Source organism: Lemur catta, chromosome 17, assembly GCF_020740605.2.
Source record: "Lemur catta isolate mLemCat1 chromosome 17, mLemCat1.pri, whole genome shotgun sequence".
NCBI classification, from domain to species: Eukaryota; Metazoa; Chordata; class Mammalia; order Primates; family Lemuridae; genus Lemur; species Lemur catta.
This window is the reverse complement of record NC_059144.1, coordinates 16,967,813-16,992,129: the sequence shown is the minus strand read 5'-3', so window position 1 is coordinate 16,992,129 and position 24,317 is coordinate 16,967,813. Positions and strand designations below refer to the sequence as shown.

The window sequence follows — 24,317 nt, the reverse complement described above, 5'->3', positions numbered from 1 at the left end:
CTACTTATATTTTCTAGTTTTGTTGGAGAAAAAATATTTGTTCCAGATAAATCTTAACACCATAACGCATCCAATGTAAGCCTTTTAATTGAACTATACAGTGGTAGGCTACTAAATGTTTCACAACCAGCTATCTAGGAAAAAAATATAATTTGTTTGCCAATTTCCATGGTGTAAATATTCCCACTATGGTTGATTTCAAGCAACTAATGTGGTCTTACTGAACTTGGAGGAGATGCTAATAATGAGCTCTAGCAAGCCAGTTTGTCAGCTTTAAATATAGCTAAAATCCATCATACCTATCCCCACTTTCTTAAACCATGCCCACATATGGGACACTGTGGTATCATGAAAGGGGCATAGACTTTGATGTGAGATATTCATTCATTCAACAATAGTTAGTGAGCACATACTATGGACCAGCCTTGTTCTTGGTGCTGGGGAATACACAGCAGGGAACAAAACAAAACAAAGTTTCTAATCTCATAAAGCTTATACATTCCTTATAGAGGAACCAATAATAAACTAAAGAAATAAATATAAAGTATGTGGTGGAGAAAATAAAACAAAGGAGAATGTTAGGGAGGTTGTGGCCAGGTGTGGGATTGCATATTAGGTGGTCAGAGAAGGGTTCACAGGTAAGATTTTGGTATCTATTAATTCCTTTTCTGCACAAGTGTATCAATAGCATCTACATCATAGTGTAGGAACTGACTGTAGGAACAGAGAACATTCAGCACAGTGCCTGGCTCATAGTGGACATTTGAAAAACATAAGTACGTTTCTCTTTACCCTCTCAAGGTCATGTTTGCAAACCTCTCAAATGTACTGAGCTCTAACAAAGCCATGCTTTCAGGACTTACTACGGTGCACACAGCTTTTTACTTTTCTGCTAAAAGACTTGGACTGCTTTACTTATTGCTTTGTTATTACCTTTTATGCTTTTCCTCTCACTTTTCTCTATTCCAGGTTTTACATGCCACATTTTCCTACCACATATGTACCCATCCCTAGCGACATGCAGCCTCCTTCTAGCTTACTGTGACCTGAGAAACCAGATGATAAGGATCGTTTGAAATGTACATAAAATAAAGGCTTTCATGCCTGAGATATGTCAGTCTTCCCCATAATTAAAGTACATGAGCTTTTTAAAATGTATGACATTAAATGAAATAATAAATCTATTATATGCGATTAAGCATATTAAATATAAATTAATTTAACATATATTATGTGCAATGTTATTAAACTATAATCAATTATATTTTATGTAATTATTAAAAATTATATGGGAACCTAAATTTCCTTATTATAAACTGGGAAAAATAATACCATTTGCTCTTTCACATTTGGTGTTAGGATTAAATGAATCTACATGGTCAGTAAAAATGCAAGATGATACAGCTTCTGTGGAGGAGTATCTCTCAACATCTAACAAAACTGCATATGCATTTACCCTTTGATGCCAGCAATCCTACTCTTAGGAATTTACTCTGATGATACATCTCCACAAGTATCAAAAAACATACGCACAAAGCTATTTGCCACAGTATTATTTGTGATAGTGAATATGGAAACAATCTAAGTGTCCAGTGGACAGTGGTTGAATAAACCATGGTAGATCCATCCGCACAGTGAAGTACCATAGAGCTATAAAAGCATGAAGAAATTGGAGAGAATGGGTAATGGAGTGATTTCCAGGATATATTAGGTGAACAAAAACACAACATGCAAAGTGTATCTATGACGCTACCTTTCATATAAGAAATAGGAGAAAGAAAAATATCATTTACTTTTTGCAAAATGAACTATAGGGAAGATAAACCAGAAATGAATGAAAATGGCTACCTTTCATGTGTGGATTAGAAAAGTGCAAAAGAGGGACGGTGATAAGATATTTCTCAGACTGTACCTTTTTATAGAGTTTTGACTTTTGAAACTTGCCATTGTTTTACATGTTTAAAACAATGAAATTAAATTAAAAAGGAGAGGGGAGGGCAAGCCTTAAAATCGAAACAAATGAACCTAACTGGGTATCAAACTGATGAAATACTCATACAAAGAAAAGAATTAAACTTTTGAATGCAGTATTCTGACTGTATACGCTTAGTGAGATGCAGCCTAAGGGGAGAAAAAAACCTGAATTCTTTAACCTAACTTAGTAGCTGTATTATTTGTTAGTGACATCGGTGTTATAATTCTGATACTATTTTATATGTGTTGTAGGATGGAGCAAAGGGAAAAAAATATTAATATATTGATGTGGAGAATCAGAATTCTCACTGTGGGAGAAGGGAGATACATGTATAGAATGTGCAGAAGAATCTTGAGGTATTGGATTTAAATCAGTATGAGCTCATGATTAAAGCAGATAAATCCCATTTCCTAGCTCTCCCCACTTGAAGGGCCTAGGGGCAGTAACGCATCATTGAACACACCTAAGACACATATCTCAGTACCAAAATACCACTCCCCACTGAAAGAAACTAGAAATCCTTAGTAAGTGGTTGATTTCAGGTCTGGAGCAGGGACATTACAAGGATAGTCTAGAATATTTTGTTGTGCTAAAAGCAAGGAAGACTAATGAGGACGTGTCAAAATGACCTAGGAGCCAGCGTAAAGGGACTCCTACCAGGCACAGTCAAGAAAATTTGAGCATCAGAAAGAATAATGACAGTAGCGGATTTTAATGCACTGAGTCAAAAAATAATCTATGAATCATTAGGGACACTAAAAATGAGGAGGAAGATGAGGAAAGAAAAGCTCTTCTATAAAGTAGAATGCTAATTAATAAATGTAGAGGGAATGATAGATTTAAAAATCATCCTTTTGAATGTGCCGATGTAATAGTTGATTCAGGTGAGGATTATCAAGAGGTGCTAAAACCATCAAGTGAAAGGTTTAGGGGAATAGGATTCTCATACCTGTAAAGTATCACTGCACGGATCCTTTACGGGAGGAGAAGGGTAGTCCTCATCTTACCTTAGTGATCACACGCAGCACCACCAACAGTGGGCTCCCTGACATCGCCTGCCTCTTGACAGGATAGAGGGAGGAATATACATCACCACCCAGGCCATACTATTCGTGTCAAAAATATCTTGCATTCTGGTTTTTGTCACACAGTATCAGGTTTAATATTATTAGAAATGTGAACATGGATTGCATATTAGATTATTTTAAAATTAATACTAAACATCTTAGAGGTTATATGGCATTGTGGATATGCTAAAGAATTTAGAAGTCCACTGTCATGATTTCTGTAATTTCCTTCCAAGTAGTTAAAAATATTGTCTGCACTTATAGATATGACATTTCCACATCATGCATATCTATCATATATGTAAGATATACATGGGCTGTCTGGAAAGTATCAAGCCATTGTTAATATAATGAGAACATATTTTACACAGCCGGATACTTTCTGGAAAACTATCTCTCTGTCTCTCTCTGTCTCTGTCTCTCTCTCTCCATATATATGTACACATGAAATAGTAAATGTAGCAAAGTGTTAACAAATACTGAATGCAGGTGAAGGGTTTACAGGTCGTCTTCGTACTACTCTATCAATTTTTCTATAGCTTTGAAACATTTCACAATAGAATGCTGGGCAAAAGCAGAGCCCGAGTCACTCTACATAACACGCCTGTGGGTGCTCAGCACAGGGCAGGTGCTCAGATAGGCAAATGAGCCCACCGTCAACGTGGCTTTCATCTCTCAAGGCCTCACATATTCCATTTCACAATCTCGGCTGTGGTGTGATTAAAGGTGGAGAAGTAACCACTAAGGAAGTGAGCTGTGGTTTTGTCTGACACATTTGCGGAAAAGGAAAAAATAAAGAATCTGTTCAGTCTCTTATCAGCAGCTGCTTCCCAGACGAAGCCACCGGGCTCAGTGGCCATGAGGTGCTCTCTCCAGTGGTGGATTTCTCTGCAGGCCCTCAAAAGCACTGGGGTGCCGAAATTACAAATTCTAAAATTCCCCAGAAGACAATTTTGTAGCACGGATGGAAGCAGCATGAATCCCTTCAGCTCAATCCTAAAGGTTGCTCTCTGGCTCCCCGAGGGGAGCTTCGGTTAATCGACTAGAGAGCCCCGTGCTGTATCCTCAACTCGTCCTTGAGGTGAAGGAGTTCCCCAGCAAACAGAAACGGCCCCCTCCCCAGGAAGAATGGAACCTAATCCTGCCATACACACTCTGCTGAGACCTTCCTTCCGTCCAGAGGTTTCTGCAGTGGGGCCTCAAAATAGCTTCAGAACTGAGGGCTGGTGTCTTATGTGTTGGTGTCTTTAATATGATAATGTCCACATATCTCCTGTAGAGCAGGAATTGGTATTTTATTAATGATGTTTAATTAAAATTTAATTTCAAAGCATTGCTGCTCTCACATTGTTTTGATAAAGGCCCTGTGATTTTTCTTTCCCTTGGTGACAAGAAGGAGAAGAGGAGAGGTTAAGGCGTGCCTTAAAGCTGGCACTTGGGATTTGCTGGTGCCCGTGTTGGGAATCCTCACAGAGCGGTCCCAGGCAGGCAGAGCATCTTTGAAAAAAACGCCCTGAGCTGCTCCTTGGCTCAGCACTACTGCTCATCTCCTGAGTCTTGGATTTTCATGCTCATGTCCAACAGTGGCTCCTAGCTGTCTAACAACCAGGAATTCCCTGTGAATACAAGTCATTAAACCTCCCTTTTGCCCTCCTTCTGCTTCTCAAATCAGGCCCCAAGCACACTGTTACTTTTTGAGAGTCTATGTTGTGTTTTCTACAACCTGTTAGAGTGGATATCTAGAGCTCTGGAGAAGCTAAGTGGTTGCTGAGTTGCTTGTGCCAGATGCTCCTTTGTCAAGAAATATTTTTTTCTACGATAGTGCAAACACACAGTAGCCACATTTATTGAAAACTTAACGATCTGCTGGGTATTAGCCCAATTTCCTTATATATCATCCCTTTTCGCGTGCACAAGAACCCATAAGGTAGCTACTATAATTAACTCCATTTTATAGATGAGGACACCAGGGCTCTAAGGGTCCCAGGCATGCTTGGCCTCAGAATCTACCTTTTCCAAGAGTGCATTATTCTACCTGCTGGAGGAAGGGTTTGTGCATTTTTGAAACTGTGGAGCCAGTTCTAGGGAAAGCTCTGGTAGCTTTAGCAGAAGCCACATTCAGGTCACAGCTCAGGGCTGCAGAATGAAGGCAAAGCCAGATGCCTAACCCCGTCCCTTGGAGGCTGGGTGGGGAGGGGTGCACAGGAAGTAGAGCATTCAGCTTCCCTAGAGAAGATGGTGGTTGGAGGTGGGGAGAGCTGTACCCACAGAAGACTGAGGTTCAGTGCAAGGTCAGGAAGGGGTGGAGCTGAGGTGACAGAGGCTGGGTCCTCACTGCTGCTACCTCCACGATGACCCAGTGCCCAGCTTGGGGTGGGGAGGGGGGGTTGCAAACAGGATGGCTGCAAGGATGAAGTTGAAGGGGGATCGGGGAAAAACTTCCAGTTCTAGGATGGGACAGAGGGGGAAGTGGAAATTGGGAAACAGGGTGAGAAGAGGCTGGTAGTCTTTCCCTTGTTTCCTTGTGAGGCTTTGCAGCTGAGGATGAGGATCTGGATCCCACCCGGGGCCATAACTCAGGGGATCTTAGAATTTGCTTTCATGAAACAAGAGCACTACACAAGATTGTCTTGGTACAGGCTGTGTCTTGAGGTTCTAAGGCTAATCTGAGTCAAGCAGGGTGTTTGCCGTGTAGCTGACAATGACAGTGCCATGGCTGGATCCTTTCGCATCCCTTTCTAACATTTTTTGTGCCCCTCTATCTTTTGCCTGCAGGTACAGAGAGACAAAAGTTCCTGAAATTTTACCTCCTAATCTCTTCTCCTCATCCCTGCCCCTAACCATTGGCTGAAAGTTCCCTTCCTTGACTTGGAACATCCATGATGCATGGTCCAGCCTGTGGCGTCCCCTGCAGGCTCAGGTTGTAGCCACCTTTGCTGGACTTGGCCAGAAGTTGCACCTTGGCTTCCTCCCCTTTCCTGTTCTGCTTCCTCAACTCCCCTCCCAGTCTCCCCTGGGAAAAGCTTCACAATCCATCCCTTGCACATGCATTTTAATATCAGAGTTTGACTCTTGGGAACTAACTAAAGATACCCCACAAGGCCAGAGGCAGCCTGGCTGGAGGGAAAACTGAGATACAGCCATGGAGAAGTGTTTCTTACATAAGTCCTAGAACCAGCAAATCCTACCCCATCCCTAAGGTGACTGTTGTGGCAGAGTTACACACAAATTAAAGGGAACTTGGGAAGGAATATCGAAGCCAGTTTGGGGCAGTAAAGGAAGACTTCCTGGAGGAAGTGACATTTGAACAAAGTCTTGAAAGATCAGTAGTTTGTCCGGCAAACATGGAAGAAAAGTCTGTTCCCCGTAGGAGAAAGGGCATGGCTGAGGACAGAGAGGCAGGAAAAGTTACGTGCTCCAGGGGTAGTGGTGCCATGTTCCTGGAGTCTCAAGTTATGAGGCGTGTTGGAAGATAAACTGCAGGAAGCAGACTCATTAGAACTTTGTAAGGTGTAGAGGCGGGGTAGGGTGGGAGGGAGAAATGGGCACTCCTAGGCAGGCTTCTAGGTCTCTATCTTGAGTTACCAGATGCAGTTCATTGAGATGAAGAACACAGGGACAGACATCAGTGCAGAAGAGGAGATTAGTTCATTTTTGAACACTTTGAATTTGAGATGCCTTTGAATTTGAGTGTGCTAAGTTTTTCATATGTATTTTCTTTTTAAAAATTTTTACACAATCCAGAGTTATCTGACTCCCAAACTCAGCATGTTTAAATAATATGATACACATTTTCTCTTTGGGGAGGTATCAGTGTTGTTAAACCTTGCGCAGAGAAGGTGGTATAAAGAGGGAAGCGGGATGGAGGTAGAGAAAGGTCACACTTGAGTGCATGTCTGTGGCAGAGCTGCCGCTGTGGTGGGAACAGCACCCCCTGGAGTTGTGCGGTGCACAGCTTGCATAGTCCTTCATTGAAGACCTTGGAAAAGAGTCAGATACCAAAAAAGGTAGTGGGGGTGGGGGAGATTAAAAATGCAGGAAGAATAAAAACAGCGCAACTGACTAGCATGGCCCCATGAGCAGGTTTAACCTCCCCTTCTCCCTAATGAGCTCTCCCCGCTTGCTCACCGTCCTCCTCGGTCTGCACCACCAGCTCCTCACTCTCCATCCGGCCTTCGGGGTTGGACAGCAGGAGGCGCAGCCGGATGGTCATGAAGGGGCGCAGCCCGCGCAGGGTGTAGTGGGAGGAGGTCTGGATCACCTCCTCGGCCTCGTACTGCTGCTGGTTGAACACGTACTGGTACTGCACCGTGAGGTTGTAGCTGTGGCAGCGCGTCACCGCATAGCCAAAGGGCTCCCACTGCAGGGTCAGCTGCCGGGCTCGGATGTCCACGATCTCCACATTCTGTGGGCCGTGCACTGGGTCTGCAAGAGACACACGAGAGACACAAGGGCTCTGAGCAGGCTGTCAGGAAGGCCAGGTGCATGTCCCGCTAACACAAGGGAGAACAGCTCTTCCAAACTTATCTCCACCACCCAGTCACAGCCTTCCTGATTTTGGCAGCGTGCAGTATCATTTAGACAGCAGTTTTCTTTAGGTCAATCTCCCTTTTTCTTATTTAAATACACACAGCTAAAACAAAAAAAATAAATATATAGAAGGAAAACTTGCCATAAATAAATGTTAACCCTAAATATAAATGCAAAATTGTTCAATTCTTAAGGGTTCATCAAGGTGCCACCAAAAACCATCTTGGGTACCACCAACAGCACACACAACACTTCTGGGATATGCTTGCCCACGTGACTGCTGGAATGCTGACCTGCTTCCTTATTTTTAATTTAGCCACATCCTCGCCTCTTGGGGACCAGCCTCCCCTCTTCAGTCAACAGCAACCAGGCACAGAAGCTGGAAACTGAGTCACACCCTTAATATGCCCACAGCTCAGTCTCTCCACGCTGCCACCATCACCCTTTGGCTCTGCCTTGGGATTTCCCCTCCTTTCTGGACAAGACAGTTCACGGTTTCGCAGCCTCCTGTGACAGACAGTTCTCCACCTGTCTGTCTCCTCTCCACTTTCTCCCAAACTGGCCCCTCCAGGAACACCATCCTAAAGGCAGATCCGACAGTGCCTGCTCACCCAGCGCTGTCTCCTGCTCCACCCTCCCCACTGAGCTTGGTCCCAGACCCACACCTATATATAGCATTGACTATGCCTTGTATTTCATTATGAATAGTCTCTTTATACTTTATACATATTAAATAGATGTTTTGTACCAAACAGATTATAACAAAATGTTTTTTTAAAAATCCCCACATGTAAAGCTCGTTCTATGTTGAGGTTTAGGCATTTGTTACAATGGAAACATAACTTCTCATGTGTGTGAGAGTCGCCCCCAGAGTCGCCTTGTGTCAGAGTCCCTCAGCTGGGAGTAGTTAAGCACAGATTAGGGATTAAATCAGTACTTTCCTCAATATCACCTATAGGACTTTGCCAAGTTATGTAACCTCTTTGGTCTACTTTTTATTTCATTTGTAAAATGATGGTAATAATAGTAGCTAACCTCATTGCAGGGAAGGAGGGAATTAGATAAGCTGTTTGTAAAGCAGTTAGAATTGGAACTTAATAAGCAGTCCATATATGGTAGCTGGGGGGTGTTGTTTGTTTGTTTTGCAGAAATAGTAATAGTAATAATAATATTATTATTTAGGGGTGAGGTTACCTCTGCACCAGTACAGCTATAAGAACAAAAGCTGGGGCTGGTGGTTATCTTGGTGCCAGTTGATCTGTCCCTATGGGGAAAATGTCCTATAACTTGTATCAGAGCCTGATCAAGGGACACTCTTCACAATAACGTCAGGGAGCTTGGTGAGCCAGCCCAGAGCTCTCCATGTGGCTGTTGGCATGAGGCTGCCGGGGAGATCGGACAACCCCGGCCCCTGATCAACTGAGGAATTCACTGTCACTCTCACAACCCAATTAATTATTCATGTACGCAGGTCCTTTGTGGAAAGGAGAGCCAGCATCCCAAAATCACATGGGTGACTTTGAGAAGGTGACATTGAATCAGCTGTTGCTGTGGGCCCATCCTGCTGAACCCACGTGGAACAGAAGGTGAAGAGTGCTGTCCCTTTATGTCCCTTTAGCTGGGGGGGTTATGACTGGGTGCGGCAGCCGCTGCTGGTTAGACATCTTAGAGTGGTTCAGACTGCACCGAGCACAGAGGACACAGAGACAGAGAGAAGCTGCCTGCCCAGAAAGCCCTGGGCATCACCACCAGCCTTGCCCAGCCGGAGCTTTTCCACTTGTCCAGATTCCAGAACTCTCCTGGCAGGGAGGCCACCCCCGAGCCCCCACTTAGGACCCACTCAACACTCCTCCTCTGGGGGCACCTTCCACCCTGATGCCAAGACCCCCATAGGACATTCACTGTCCTGGGGCTCTCACCTCCTTTCATGAGGGAGTGAAAACAGGAACATGTAAGATCCATTTGAACCCAAGGCTAAGTCCACATTTTGTTAAACATGTTAAAATGTGCCATATCCCATTTAAATATAATTTCTGAGAGCTCCAATATAGCCTTCAAGCCCAAACAAAACCATAACAACGAAATACCATTGATGGAGCCACAGCCACAAGTGTCAGGTTCTGTCTCCTGAATCATCCCCTGACCCTGGGAGGGAGGACTGCCAACCCCCCTTTACAGATGAATAAACGGAAGCCCAGAGGGCTCTGGGAACTTGTCTAGAGTAGCAAGGCTAGCAAGTAGCCAAGTGGGGCTTGGAACTCATGTCTGCCTGACCCGACATCTAGTAAAAAGAGCCTCAGTAGGGATCAGTTGAAAGGATCCGTGCTCTGTTTGCAAATCTCACTACCTGCGAGGAAGGCATTGCAGGCCTACCCTAGAGGAAACCAACGCTGCGTGAGGTGCAGTGATTGGTCTAAAGCCACAGAGTGAGTGGCACCACTGAGATTTGAAGTCTATGAGAGTCCCAAACCTCTGTGGTTTCTCTGCACTGTGACACCCCAGAGACTGAGACCAGGGAAAGAACATAATCATGGGGTGTGTCACCATCCACAGGAGTCTGGGGACACCTGGGGAGAACCGCTGTGAGAAAGCCAAAACCATAAGGCAGAGATGACTCTCAGGAACCCAAGACCTGCCCCAGAAGGTGATGCGGGGCTTAAATGCACTCAGTGCTAAGCCGACCTCTGGCCCATCTTCCCGCCTCTAGTCTCTGTTCTCCTTGGAGCTCACCTGTGGAGGTGTGCACATGAACACCTTTTTGCTTCTCTTAAAGGAAGAAGCAGGCAGGGGCACTTTTTCAAAGAAGGTGAGGGACGTTGTCAGCCTGCAGCACAATAGAGACACCTCCCCTCACCACCCCTGCCTAGTGAAAAGGTGGGGACACAGGAAAAGCCACTTGCTTCCTCCCAAGCACATGTGACTGACTGTCACAATGGGCCACAGGGTACAGTGGTACTGGCCAGAGCACGGCTTGAACTTGAAGCCAGACTCTGGCACTCACCAGCCATGTGACCTTGGGCAAGGGCACTTCATCTCTGAGCCTCCATCTCCTCATCTATAAAGTGGAAATTATTACACTAATCTCAGAGCTGCTAATGAGCATAAAATGAACTGTAAAAAGAGAGAAAATTGCCTTGGCTAACAGCAGGTACTCCTCATAGAGAGAATTGCCTCTCTTGGAGAAATGCCTTAAGAGGCTTGTTTGGAGTAGAAGCTGTGTTCTCAGGGCCTGGGTACCACTTCTGTTGAGCCTCCAAAGGAAGAGAAAAATGCGCTCACTGGGGGCTCGGGCTGAACAGGAGAGGTGTGAGGGTGAGCACAGCAGAATGTTGGGTGGAGATCAATATGACCCTCCTCGTGTGTTTCTATAATAAGATCTCCAGCAAGGTCCTCAAGATACCAAAAAGATGTTTCCTGTGATTGGATCTCCTGTGGATTCTAGGAAGGACTGAAAGCTGAAATCTGCATGCCTTGGGCCAAATGGCCAAATAAGATACCACATGGGAACACAGGGACCAGAAGCAAAGGGGCCTTGGAAAATATGTCCATGTGTGTTACCAAAATTTTGGGAGGTTCCCCAGGCTATGGAAGTTAAGAGGTTCAAGGAAATCTCTTCATATGCAAAACGCAAGAAGGACTCTGGTAGACCTGCAGGTTGGGCATATGTCGGTGAAAGTGTTTTGTAAATTCAAAAACTCTCAATGGAGTCCCTGCTTGAATAAGCAAAGGGAAAGGCAACAGCTACTGAAGCAGTGTCTCTGGGCTAGGTGCTGCTCTTAGCACTTGCCTTCTGAAAGCAACTCTATGGTGTAGGAAATTGAGACCCAGGGCCACACAGCCAAATCCCTGTTCTCTGGGTTCCCAGGGCACTTTGCACCATTGTCCCTCACACTCAGCCTTTGTCGTGCCACCCAGGCATTGCTTGTTCATTGCCTGTCTGCCCTCCTAGGCTGCAAAGGACCACGGTCTGCTTGCCCAGTGACCCCAGCACACAACACAGGGGCTTTCGAGGGGCAGTTCCTATGAGATGAACAGACGGTGGCCTGTTCTTGGGGACTGAGCTCAGATCCCCTGACTCCACAGTCCCCGTTCTGCCTCCTTCAGCATATCAGCAGGGTCTTTAAGGGAAACATTTCCTTTTTTTGTATTCAAGCAAGAGAATGTTCTGAAATCCTATACAATGGAAACTAGTTTTCAAAACGTGTGATGGAAGCATTCATGCTTTCAATCTGACCCCCTTACACCTCAGAAGCCAAACTCAGCTTCTGCTCCAGTAATTGCCTGCAGCAGGGAGAGTCTTGGGTTTACATTCAGGTTGGTGCAAACAAGCTGGAAATTGCTGAGAAAGACTTGTGTGTGCAGTGGAGATTGGTTTGTTGAATTTACATCCCCTGTGTAAATACATTCAAGACTAGAGCCTAAGGTTTCTGCTTCCAGCTAAAGCCCTGTCCATATGACCTCCTTGAGTAACAGTCTCCAGGCCAAGAAGATGGCCAACATCAGGGAGAGAATGTGGCTTGTCTTGAAAGCTGGAAAATCATCCTCTGATGGGAAATCAAAGTGGCTCAACCTCTGGTGCACTTTCTATATGCTCTGAGACTGGGCGACAGGGGCCCTGTCCTGAGCTGTGTGTTTGGAGAGCCCACTTTGGCACTCTTTGGACTGTGCCCTCCTCCCAGAACGAGGACTCAGTGCACCAATGGGCCGCGTCCACCTGCCCCTGTGCTCTTCCTTCTGGACCCATGCACCTGACACCCCAGAATTCTCTGCCCAAGGGGCCCTAAACTCACTTCCAGGGCCTATGTGACCTTCTTCCATTGGTCTGTCCTTCCTGTGAGCACCCCTTGGCCCAAGGGGTGGTCAAAGGATGGCTGCTTTGGGAAAGTGGACAGAACTTGCACATGAGGACGGAGGTCTCCACACACATGTGCACGGGGGGCCTTTTGTGGAGAGGGAGGGAGTTGGGTGAAGGGAGAAGGGAAAACAGCTGCCATTCGTATTCTTCTCCCAGCCCCATTTGTGATTTTGCACATGTTAGGGGACAGGCGTGTGTACATATGTGTGCACACATACATGCATGTGTGGCTGACCAACCCATGTTTTCAGAAGTGTGTCCATTCTGCTGCAGCCTCGGGAAGGTAGACTGGTCCTCCTCACCTCCAAGCTCTTCTCCCCTTTCCATGTCGGCTCTTATGCAAGTACCATTTCCATCCTGAAGTACCATTTTCAACCTATTACCTGAGCACAACCTGCAGCTCGTGTCGTCCCACCCCCAAATCCCCTGCTTTGCGTCCCCACTTCTCACTTCTCAGGTCCTATACTCCTAAAACACAGTGTGTCCCAAATCTTCTCATGCCTCCATGCTTCTGCCCGTGCTATTCCCTCTTTTTGGAGCCACTGACAATCCCTATTTGGTATATTCAGGGCCCAGGTGCAACGCCGTCCTATACTTGTAAGGTTCTCCGCCAGCCTCCCTTGTCCATAGTGAATGCCTCTGTGATCTATTTTCTTTAACCTGCTAGCACACTTTGGCCACGGCTCTTATCAAATGTAGGGTAATTGTTTATACATTTGGTTCATGTTTACCTCCCCTGCTAACTTGTGAGCTCCTAGATCTCTTCATTTTTATAACTAAAAGGTATAACAGCTGAATGAATAAATGAATGAATGAATAAATACATTAATGAGTAAACATAGAAAATAGGTGATAACCAAAGACCAAAACACTAGAATTAAAGTGCTAATATACTTCAGGGGAAAAGCAATAAGGAAAGGAGTGAATCAAGGTTCTCTTTACACTCTAATGGTTAAGGCTAATCATGTGGTTAAGTTTCCTGCCTCCTTTTTTTGTTCTGTATGGACTCAGCCTCCATCCCTGCTGTCAAAGGCAATAGCTGTAGAATCTCCTAATGACTTTAATCAAGGCAGAACATCTTATTAAAAAAGAAGCAGCAAAGCAGATTTCCAACACATGAATTTGCTATGTATTCATCTTTGCATGTGGAGTTGGCTGTAGCATATGTATTGTTCAAAGTTGAACTTCAATTGAGATAATTTGGGGCATGGGGCTGAAAACGTGGAGGTGGATAGCTTGTATGTAAAATTAATTTTTTATCCATTTGGAGATGCAATTTGAGTTCCTTTCAAATTAAATTGCAATGGAGTCCTAGGCAGCTGGAAACATTATTGCCAACATAATTTGATAGTGCAAGAGCAGTAATACGTTGACAGATACTTCGAAGTGACCATTAATTTGCAATTTCTGCATGGATATGATACATGAAGAAAAAAAAAGGCAAGAGGAACAAAATAAAAATCCATCTTCTTCCCAGCATCATCCAAGCCCACTCTCTTGTTTACTTTCCACCTCTAAGGTATTGCAGATATTTGGTGGACAGAAATTTGTTGACTACTGATTGAGTATCCCCAATATGAACACCCAAAATCTGTAGTGCTCCAAAATCTGAAACTTTTTGAGCACAAATGTGATGCTCAAAGGAAATGCCCATGGGAGCATTTGGGATTTCATATTTTTGGATTAGAGATGCTCAACCAGTAAGTATAATGCAAATATTCCAAAATCTGAAAAAAGAAAAACCTGAAATCTGAAATAATGCTGATACCAAGCATTGCAAATAAGGTATACTCAACCTGTATTGTCATGAACATCTTACAAAGGCTGGCAAAGATTGGAATCCAGAAGTTTCCTCTGGAGATGCTGATAATACCACAGTCCAGAAATGCTGGCTCCTATCTACCCTGACAAATGGAGTCACCTGAAGGTGATGCATGTTACCTTGTGAGGAGGTGACTCTGTCGCTAACCTGTTGCAGCAATGCCACAGAAAAGGGAATTCATTCACTTGTTCATTAGCTTGCTCATTAATTAAAAAATATTTATTGAACATGGAGGTATCAGGACACAGTGAAAAGAACATTGGCTCTGTCATCACCTGGACCTAACCATATCATTTATCCTACCTACATCTATGCCTCCTTTTTCTCAGGTGTGAAACATGGGTGATGCTCCCTGCCTGTCAGGGCTATGAGGTGAATTAGGGATTCATCTTCCAAACTCAGGCACAATACTTGATACAGATGCAACCCCTCCAACCCAGAAGAGGGGTGAGACAGGACAGCCATTGAGACAAACAGGAGCTGTGTAGGTTGCTGTGGATACTGACCTAGTTCTCAATCTAACTGGCTGCTGGGCTCATGCTTTTAACCAATTACAGTTCAGTGTTAGAAAACCTAACCCTTAAGGTATTGCTGTATCTATTCTTTCCTTTCTACAAATGTATTATGAATCTTTGAGGTGGGCCAGGCATTAGTGTTGTAGGTGAATGAGGCTGACAAATTTTTGCCTTTGTGAGACTCATGCTGGGGGGATGCAGACACAACAACTGTGCAGGATGGAACTAGGAAGGCTGATGAGTCTTTTACAGGTTAGATAGTCTTGGTCGCATCTATTCACCTCTGCTGTTACAGTGCAAAAGCAGCCATAGACAACATGCACATAAATGATTGTGGCAGTGTTTCAATAAAAGTTTATTTACAAAAATAAGCAGCCAAGGCCTTGAGCTATAAGTGAGTAAGTTTGCTTACTCCTGTTCTAGGGGCAAAATAAATGACCATGATAGTCACTTCAGGCAACCAGGAATGCTCCTAAGCCAACAGCTGCCGCAGTACTACTTAGGAATCAAGGCTTAGGCACCATTCCTAAGGTTAAAGGCTAGAAGTCTTGCTGGATTCTTCTTCACTATGTAATTTTTGAGTGTATATTAAAAATATTTTGGCCAGCTCACATATTTTGAATACCTTAAATTTTGCCAGTTAGAGTCCATTTGTAAAATGTATTATGCTGGTTAGCATGCCCTTGATTTCAACCACAGAGACCAATTTCTGATTTTTAGTATGCTAATTAGCAAAATGAAGACTGTTGATGAGGATACGGTATCAGAAGCATGTGGTGCACTTAGAGCTGTCTCTGAAGTACAGGCTTCTTGACTGCAGCACCAGTGTACCTTCCTCAATGGTGTGCTCTTGCTTCAGAGGCTCTCAGCACGGGGTTATAGCTTGACCTATGACTCACCCATCACATTCCATGGTAAAAGCTTAAGCATTTGAGTGTAAATGACCAACAATGTAGTGCTTGATCTTGAGGCCAAGAATGCTGTCCTGAAGGCAGGGGTGGGGACTGCTTGAACAAAGGATGCTTAAGACTTAACCAGGTAAAAGGACAGGTGTGCCTGTGGGGAAGGGAAATGGAGAAAAGGGAGCAGGGAAGTTAAGTCCCAGGCACAGGAGGCAGCACATTTAAAGTCCAAGAGACAAGAGCAGAGGAGGGAATGGCCATAGAGAGTCTGACGCAGGCATGGACAGGCCACGGGAGAAGCAGTCCCCACCTTCCACCACACATCACACCCCTACGCAGTCAGGTGTTAGGCCAGCCTGGTGTTACACATTATCATGATCCCTTCTATCCTCCCCAAGAAGAAAATGAGAATAATTAGGGCAATTTTAACACTATGATTAAGCATACCCTTTGCCAAAAGTAAACCAGTGGACATTCTTTGAATAATTTTTTTTTTTAGTTTCCACCCTGTGCCAGGCACTGTGCTAGAGATGTACGAGTCACCCAAACAGGCAAAAATCCTCTCTGCTTATATTCTAGTGGGGGTAAGGGGTGGGTAAATAATATATAAGATAAATCAGAAAAATACATAGCATGTTATATAGTGGCAAGTGTTATGGAGAAAAATCAAGCAGGGAAGAGACTAGAGGGTTGGGAGAGGCTTACACCTACAATTTTACTTTGACTTGAGGTCCTGCCATTAACTTCTTAATCTTTCCTCTCCATTTACACTAAAGTTCTAACTTTTTTCCTCCCCATGGTTTAGCTTGAAATATTTATTTGGCATCTATGGGATGGCAAGTTAGGTGTTGAGGACACAAATAGACATGATCCCTGCCCGCCTTGAGCTTATAACCTGGTGAGAGAGACAGATGAACACAACCACAGCCAAACACATGAGCTGACCAAATTGCACGTGTTTTGAAGAAAATATATGTGCTATATTATAATATGATAATAATATAAATAGAAAAATATTTTGAAGAAAACAGATATAGGATAAACTAAGTACAAATGGTGAGTTACATATGGTGGTCAGAGATGAGTCTGAAGAGGTGACATTTGGAATGAAAGTTATCACTCTTCTTTCTGCTGTCTCCCAGCTTCCCCTCATTTTTTTTTTTGGGGGGGGGTGATCTCAGTTTAAATATTAGTTGTTCTGGGAAAGCCTCTTTTCAAAAGCTTGTCTCACACAGAGCTGGCTGTGTGTCCTGCCCCATCCCACCTGGGTGGGTGAGCTCGGGTGGAATGTAAGCTGGGGTCCCATCAGGGCTGGTCCCACAGCCCTGTCCCATAGGCCCTGCAGGCAATCAGCTTGGGGTGTAGTTGGGGAACCAAGGGACGGATACAATCCAGGTTCAAGAGGCAGCCTATTGGCTGCGGTCATGGCCCTCAGGCCCAGCATATGCATGAGAAATACAACCCAAGGGCCCTCAGCCAGTCATTAAGCCATCGACTCTTGGCTCCAAACATCCCTTCTACACCCTGCTTCATGGTGCTGAACCTGGGGCTGCACAAGCCACATCTCTGCTCCACCACCTGGCTCCATGCTCGTCTCTGCCCACAGGGGGCGACAGAGAGCACCTGTGAGGCTGGAGGACGACTTCCTGTTCCTGTGGGCACACACCAGCCTCACTTCCTCACACACGGAGCTCGTTCTGTCACAGCATTTGGGTCTAGTTTGCAGTTTCTCCAACACTACCTCAGAGACAGCACCAGCCAAAAAGCACTTCTTCCTCTCATCTTTAAGTTTTTATAATCCCAGCCCCTTTGTTCTATTCAGCCCTAGGAGTAGCTGATTCCCACAGTTGCTACATTGGTGTAATGCTTTCATGTTCTCCTTCTACTGTTTTTAGTTTTATAGACAATTCTTTATATATAGTCAACCAGAGGTTCCCAAACTTTCTTAGTTCACAGTGCCTTTGGTGTTTTGGTAATTTTTTTTTTTTTTTTCACAGATCCTAAGCCAAAGAAACACCTAACAGTTTCATTTATAAATTGGTCCAAATAACTCAGTAAGTACTTGTATCCTAACAACTTAAGAGTGGTTTGAGAAAATGGCATACAAAAATCAAAATTAAAATTTTTTTTTTTTTTTTTTTTGAGACAGAGTCTCATTTTGTTGCCCTGGCTCTTAGAGTGAGTGCCGTGGCATCAGCCTAGCTCACAGCAACCTCAAACTCCTGGGCTTAAGCGATCCTCCTGCCTCAGCCTCCGGGGTAGCTGGGACTACAGGCATGCGCCACCATGCCCAGCTAATTTTTTCTATATATATTTTTAGTTGTCCAGATAATTTATTTCTGTTTTTAGTAGAGACAGGGTCTCGTTCAGGCTGGTCTTGAACTCCTGACCTCGAGCGATCCACCAACCTTGGCCTCCCAGAGGGCTAGGATTATAGGTGTGAGCCACCGCGCCCGGCCTAAAATTTTTTTTTATTCCTTTCTTAACCACAATTACTTCCTAATGGGATGCGTGTATCTGTTGCGCACTGCCTAACTTCTCAAACTGGGGATTCAGACTAGACACTGCCACTTCTGTTGCCTGCTCCACATTGATTTTTGTGTAATACTTGCATTTCATCATAGCAACTGCCAAAAGCCCAGGTTTGTGAAGATATGACATCAAAAGTAATGTAGACCAATCTAATGTTGAAACTGTGTATCCCTTCAAGGTAGTGATGTGTGTAGTAGCTAATAGACGATGCTGTGTTTTCCATGATAATGTAAAATATCTCCTTGTGCCCTTCTGATTTCACAGGGGTGTCCTAGGCTGTCTTAGTGCACAGTTTGAGAAGCACGATAGCTAATGATTCTGTATAGGCAATCCCCTCTGTTAAAATGAGTGTCATGATTTACCTCCTAACTAGACCTTCACTGATACAGGAAACCACTGCCTGAATTTCCGTAGTGTTCCTTGTTCCCATCTTCCTCTCCCAGTATTCCATGTGTCCTGGATACCTCATGCCCCCAAATCTGATCTCCTGGCTGCCACGTTCTGCTTCCCAGCTCTGTCTCACACCCTGGTCTTCCCTCTGCATCCATTCAGATGCAGCCACCTGGACTGTAGCTGAACCTCCTGCCACATCAACCGCTCAGGTGCTCACAAGCTGGGAAGAATTAAATGGACACAGGTACAAGATTGCAGCCTGGAAATAAAACCTTTAGAATGTTTAAAAATTACTTTTGTGGTAGAGGAAATTGGGTTGGAAAGAGAGAAGCAATTTCTAAATTACCTGGTTTCAGTTTCCAGAGAAAGGAAAAGAGATTTGGGTGGAGGAAAAAAAAGGAGAAGGCAAACCTGTAACATCTTGTGGGTTTCACTTCAATTCACACTTAATTCAAGGCAAGACTCCTTGTCCATTAAAAAAGGAAAAAAAAAAATTCTGGAGAAAGAATAAGACCTGAAACATTTCTGATGGTCAAAAGCCATCTAGCTCTGGGCCAAGGCGAGGTATTAAACATTCTGAGACCTTTACTTCTCTGGGCTGTGAACAATAGGGCACTAAAATTAGGAAGGTCTTCAATGTAGCTAATCTGTCATCACTGCATGAGAAGCCATGTGTAAATCAAATTTGTTTCTAGGATATGTAAAGCAAAGTAATGTCTCCTAATTGGACTCTGAAGGCCCCTCTCCCAGAATTACTATTAATACTTTTCCTTTCAGTTGGAGAGTTCAGCTTTTTATATCCAGATCCAGGGTTTTTCGAAGCTGAGAACTCCCCCACCCCAGGACATTCTTGATCTCCCAAGGAATCACATTAATCTATAGATACTACTCAGGACTGCTGGACCTTGACGAGCCCTGCTGTGTCAGCAGCCCCAGAAATGCCTACCAAGCTTTTCTATGATGTCCAAAGCTTTATTCTTTGAAATGTACAGGAGTATCGTTCAATTGAAGGAACATTTTCAAATAAAAACCACTGTCAGTTAAGGGAGGCTTATTCTCTGTTGAGTCTCACTTGGGACTTACCTAGGCAATGAGAAAGGGAAGGTGACAAAGTGAAGCTGTCTATTCCAGTCAACTTGTGGCAAACAACAAGAAGAGAACCCCAGAAGAACAGTAACTAGAAGGCACATTTGCTATCTGATTGCCTCCCTCCCTTATTTATAAAATACCCTCTGGCCTTGCTGAGAACCTCTCAGCAAAGAGGATGAAATAAAATGTACACATTCTGTTTCCAGGCTGACCCCTTTGATAGGGGCCAACCCTTGGCCATGACATGTTAAGATGCAATCCTAGCACAGGCTATTCCATAAGCCACCAAAGGATAATCCTTCCTATAAGAATCTTAAAGGCGATCACTACTGTTCCTCCTTAACCTTTAACTTTGACTTAGCCTTCTAAGGCTGCCCTCTGCAAACTACGAGCTTTCTCTCAGGTGTCATCCATCTCCACACCTACCCACTTTTCATCTCCCTCCATTTGCAGATCGTCTTGCTCAGATGCCCATGTTTTCACAGCTTCTCTCTCCTACCACCAAAACTTATTTATGACCTGTGAGACATTGAATGAATAATTTAGCCCTTTCAGAGCCCCCATTTTATACTTATACCTACAGCCTACAGTTCTTGTCATGACTAAATTATATGTGCATATGTATTTGTGGGGTATTGCCATCATAGTGCTGTATAACAAATCACCCCAAAGCCACTGGTTTGTAGCAACAGGCATTTATACTTAAGCTCATGCATCTGCTTGTATGATCTCCTGGTGTGGATCAGCCAGGCATGGCTCCAGGCTGTGAATTGTGCTCAAGTCTGCTGTGTGTGTGTTCATTCCTGGGCAGCTACTCAGGGCATGCTCTGTCCATGATGGATGCACCAGAGCCAAGCCAACTCACGCAAGAGCTCACGAGGCCTATCTCATGACATGCCTGCTAATACCATATTGTCCAGAGTGAGTCACATGAACGAGCCCAACCTCAGTGGGACCACTCCTCCCACAGTAGGGAAGGAGTGGGTGAGTGGATATTTGCTGAATGAAAACTCAGATTATCCAGATCAAAATGTGTTTATATTTTGATTAACAGGACCAGCCAGCACTTCTTCACATGGTACAGGCTTGGTCCCCTGAGGGGAGGAACATCTGACTTTGAGTCAGGTATGAGGGAGCTAGAATAGTCTAACAAAACCACCAGGTGTAGGCAGTTTCCTGCTCTATACCCATTAGGATTATTATGTAATGTGCCTCTTGGAGAGAGGGGCAGAAGTCTAATAGACAGACCTGGAGAAGCCATCCTGGCATGTGAAGTCTTTCTCAATCTCAGTGAACCTTCTGATCCACCAGCCAAACTGGCCAGGTGAGTCATTCCTGTCCTTACCTCCTGAATGCTGGCTTACACCACAGCCCCCTACATCCCCTGATATCCTCTGCCCTAAATAAAACCCCCTGCAATAGGCAAAAATATCAGCACCCAAAGGTGTGCACATCCTAATACATAGAACTTATGAATATGTTATTTTACATGGCAAAAGAAACATGAAGGGTGTGATTAAGTTAAGGATCTTGACATGGGGAGAAGATCCTGGATTATTTGGGTGGGCTTGATGTGAGAGGGCGGCAGGAGGGCACAGGGGAGGGATAACGTTATGCTGCTGGCTTTGAAGATGGAGCAAGGGGGAGCAAACCAAGGGATATAAGTAGCCCCCCAGAAGTTGAAGAAAGACAAGGAAATACATTCTCCCTTAGAGCCTACTGAAGGAATACAGCCCTCTAGACCTATTTTAGACTTCTGACCCCCCGAATAATACATTTGTGTTGTTTTAAACTACTACACTTGTGGTGATCTGTTACAGCAATAACAGGAAACTAATGTAACCCTCAAACATTGTTCTGCTTATCACTGCTGTTTTTAACCCACATTTTTCACTCTCAGGGCCTTCCCTCTGTAGACACATTATGTTTCATACACGTTCTGTTGCTTGAATGATTTCTTGTAAAATGCATGTAACTGTTTAGTACGCATGTACTTTTAATTATGTAAACTTGAATGTGTTATGTCTCCTTTATCTTTTTGTCATTTGGCACTACACTTTTGACATCCACTTGTGCTGTGTGTGCCCTTATTCCGTTATTTCTAATCATTGCGTAGGCTTCCAGGGCGTGCATACTCCATAATTTATCAATCTCCGCTCCATTGATAGACACACAGTTTGCTTCCAACACATCACTACCAGATATCATGCTGTAGTAGACTTCCTCTAGATTCGTGTGAATTTCTTTGTGGCATATATTCCTAGGAGCAAACATACTGTGTTATAGGGTATGTGTAAATTTAATTTGACAAAGTACTATCAAATTGCTTCCAGAGCAGCTGTCCCCAAACTCTTAGCTGTGTGTGAAGATTCCTGTGGACCCACATTCATGCCAACCTTCGGCATTCTCCAGTTTTTCTAATTTTTGCCAATCTGATGGGTGCTAAGTATTTTTCCCCATTACTATTTCAATTTACATTTCTTTAACCCTAATGAGTTTGAGAATTGCTTCATATATTCATTAGCCTTTGGGGTTTTCCTCTTTGTAAACTACCTGCTCCTATCATTTGCACAATTATCTATTTAGTTGTAGCAATTCTTTGTATATTCTATATATTCTTTGTTCATTCTGTGCATGGTGAACTCTTTATTTTTGACGTAATGAAATCAACCAAATTTTTAATAATTTATGGTTTGTTATCTTTTAAAATGTCTCCCAACTGGTAGACATGACATCTGTCCTCAAATATTCTGCTGCCCCCTTGTTCCAGGTATACACTCAGGCTGCACTTTCTAGTCTGAAGTCAGATGTGGCCATGGACTGGCTTAGCCCATTGATTTGTGACAAAAGATCAACTGTCACTTCCATCGTTCTTTTTTATGTTGTATCTTTTTTTTTAATTTCAGCATATTATGGGGGTACAAATGTCTAGGTTACATATATTGTCTTTGCCCTGCCCGAGTCAGAGCTTCAAGCGTGTCCATCCCCCAGATGGTGCCCACTGCACCCATTATGTGTGAATATACCCAGCCCTTCCTCCCCACTCCCACCTGCCTGACACCTGATGAATGTTACTACTATATGTGCACATAAGTGTTGATCAATTAGTACCAATTTGAGGGTAAGTACACATGGTGTTTGTTTTTCCATTCTTGTGATACTGCACTTAGTATAATGGGATCCAGCTCTATGCAGGATAATACAAGAGGTGCTAGTTCACCATTGTTTTTTGTGGCTGAGTAGTACTCCATGGTGTGTATATATATATATATATATATATATATATATATATATATATATACCACATTTTATTAATCCACTCATGTATTGATGGGCACTTGGGTTGTTTCCACATCTTTGCAATTGTGAATTGTGCTGCTATAAACATTTGAGTGCAGATGTCTTTTTCATAGAATGTGTTTTTTTCCTTTGGGTATATGGCCAGTAATGGGATTGCTGGATCCAATGGTAGTTCTACTTGTATCTCTTTGAGGTATCTCCATATTGCTTTCCACATAGGTTGCACTAGTTTGCAGTCCCAGCAGCAGTTGTATCAGTGTTCCTATCTCTCCGCATCCATGCCAACATTTGGGACGTTTTGATAAAGGCCATTCTCACTAGAGTCAAGTGATATCTCACTGTGGTTTTGATTTGCATTTCCCTAATGATTAGGGTTGTTTTAAAAGTCTGTGTGTGATTGGTCCATTTCACTTTTCCCCACTGACCCCTGCCACCTAACACTAGAGAGAGAAAATATAGTCAAGACTATATCTTGACTGTTTTGTTTCTTCCTGTTCTCCCATTCCACACTCTCCTACCACAGGCAACCATCCTAATATGTTTATTTTGTGTTCTTAGAAAATACATACTGTTAAACGTGCATTTTTTAAGTTTAGATAAACGGTATTGTGTTGTCTCGTTCTGTTTCTTACTTTCTTCACTCAGTATTTTGCTTTTAAGGTCCACCCATGCTGCTTTATACACACATAAAATCTGTTGCTGCTAACTGCTGTGCAGTTCTCAAGGATGAATAAATGCTGTAATTTCCCTCTTTTTCTCCCAGTGAAAGACACAAACTTTTGTTCAATGAGTCATTGACCAACTTTGGGCTGCAAAGTCATTCTTCAATATTCTTTCCTAACTCTATAGATTTGTCTTTCACAGTAACATCTATGGTCTTGTATTGTATCCGGAGTCTGTTACCTTGGTATTAAGCCAGAATTCAGTTTTATTTCCTTGTGCACAGTGAAAAAGTATTCCTCAAAACCATTTACTAACTTTTCTGTCCAGTTGATTTATAGAGCCACCTTTATCACACACAAGTTCCCAGATATACATGAATTGATTCCTGAACTATCAGTTTGTTCCATTGGTCCATTGCCTGTTACAGCAGGAAATGTCACATTTTATAATTATGGCTCCATAATATATATTATGTATTCATATCTGGTAGGGAAAATCTACTGGTTTTTAAAAATTCCCCCTCAGAGTTGAGGACTAACTATGGGTTTTTATTCCTCTCTATACATTTATTAGAGAAAGTTTATCAAGATCTTTAAAGAATTAACAGAAAATTTTATTGACATTTTATTAAATTTATAGATAAATTTATGGAGGATTTTTATTTGTGTAATATC

At 43.5% G+C, this 24,317-nt stretch overlaps 1 protein-coding gene across 2 annotated transcripts in view; it reads right to left on the bottom strand.

Annotated features, from left to right (window-relative positions):
* The window catches only part of PTPRT (protein tyrosine phosphatase receptor type T), a 1,002,137-nt gene that overhangs the window by 348,026 nt on the left and 629,794 nt on the right, over positions 1–24,317 (bottom strand). For both annotated transcript variants that reach the window (XM_045528255.1, XM_045528256.1), the window contains exon 8: positions 7,171–7,467. In XM_045528255.1, coding sequence (XP_045384211.1) covers positions 7,171–7,467 — 297 coding nt within the window. The remainder of the gene's footprint in view (positions 1–7,170; positions 7,468–24,317) is intronic.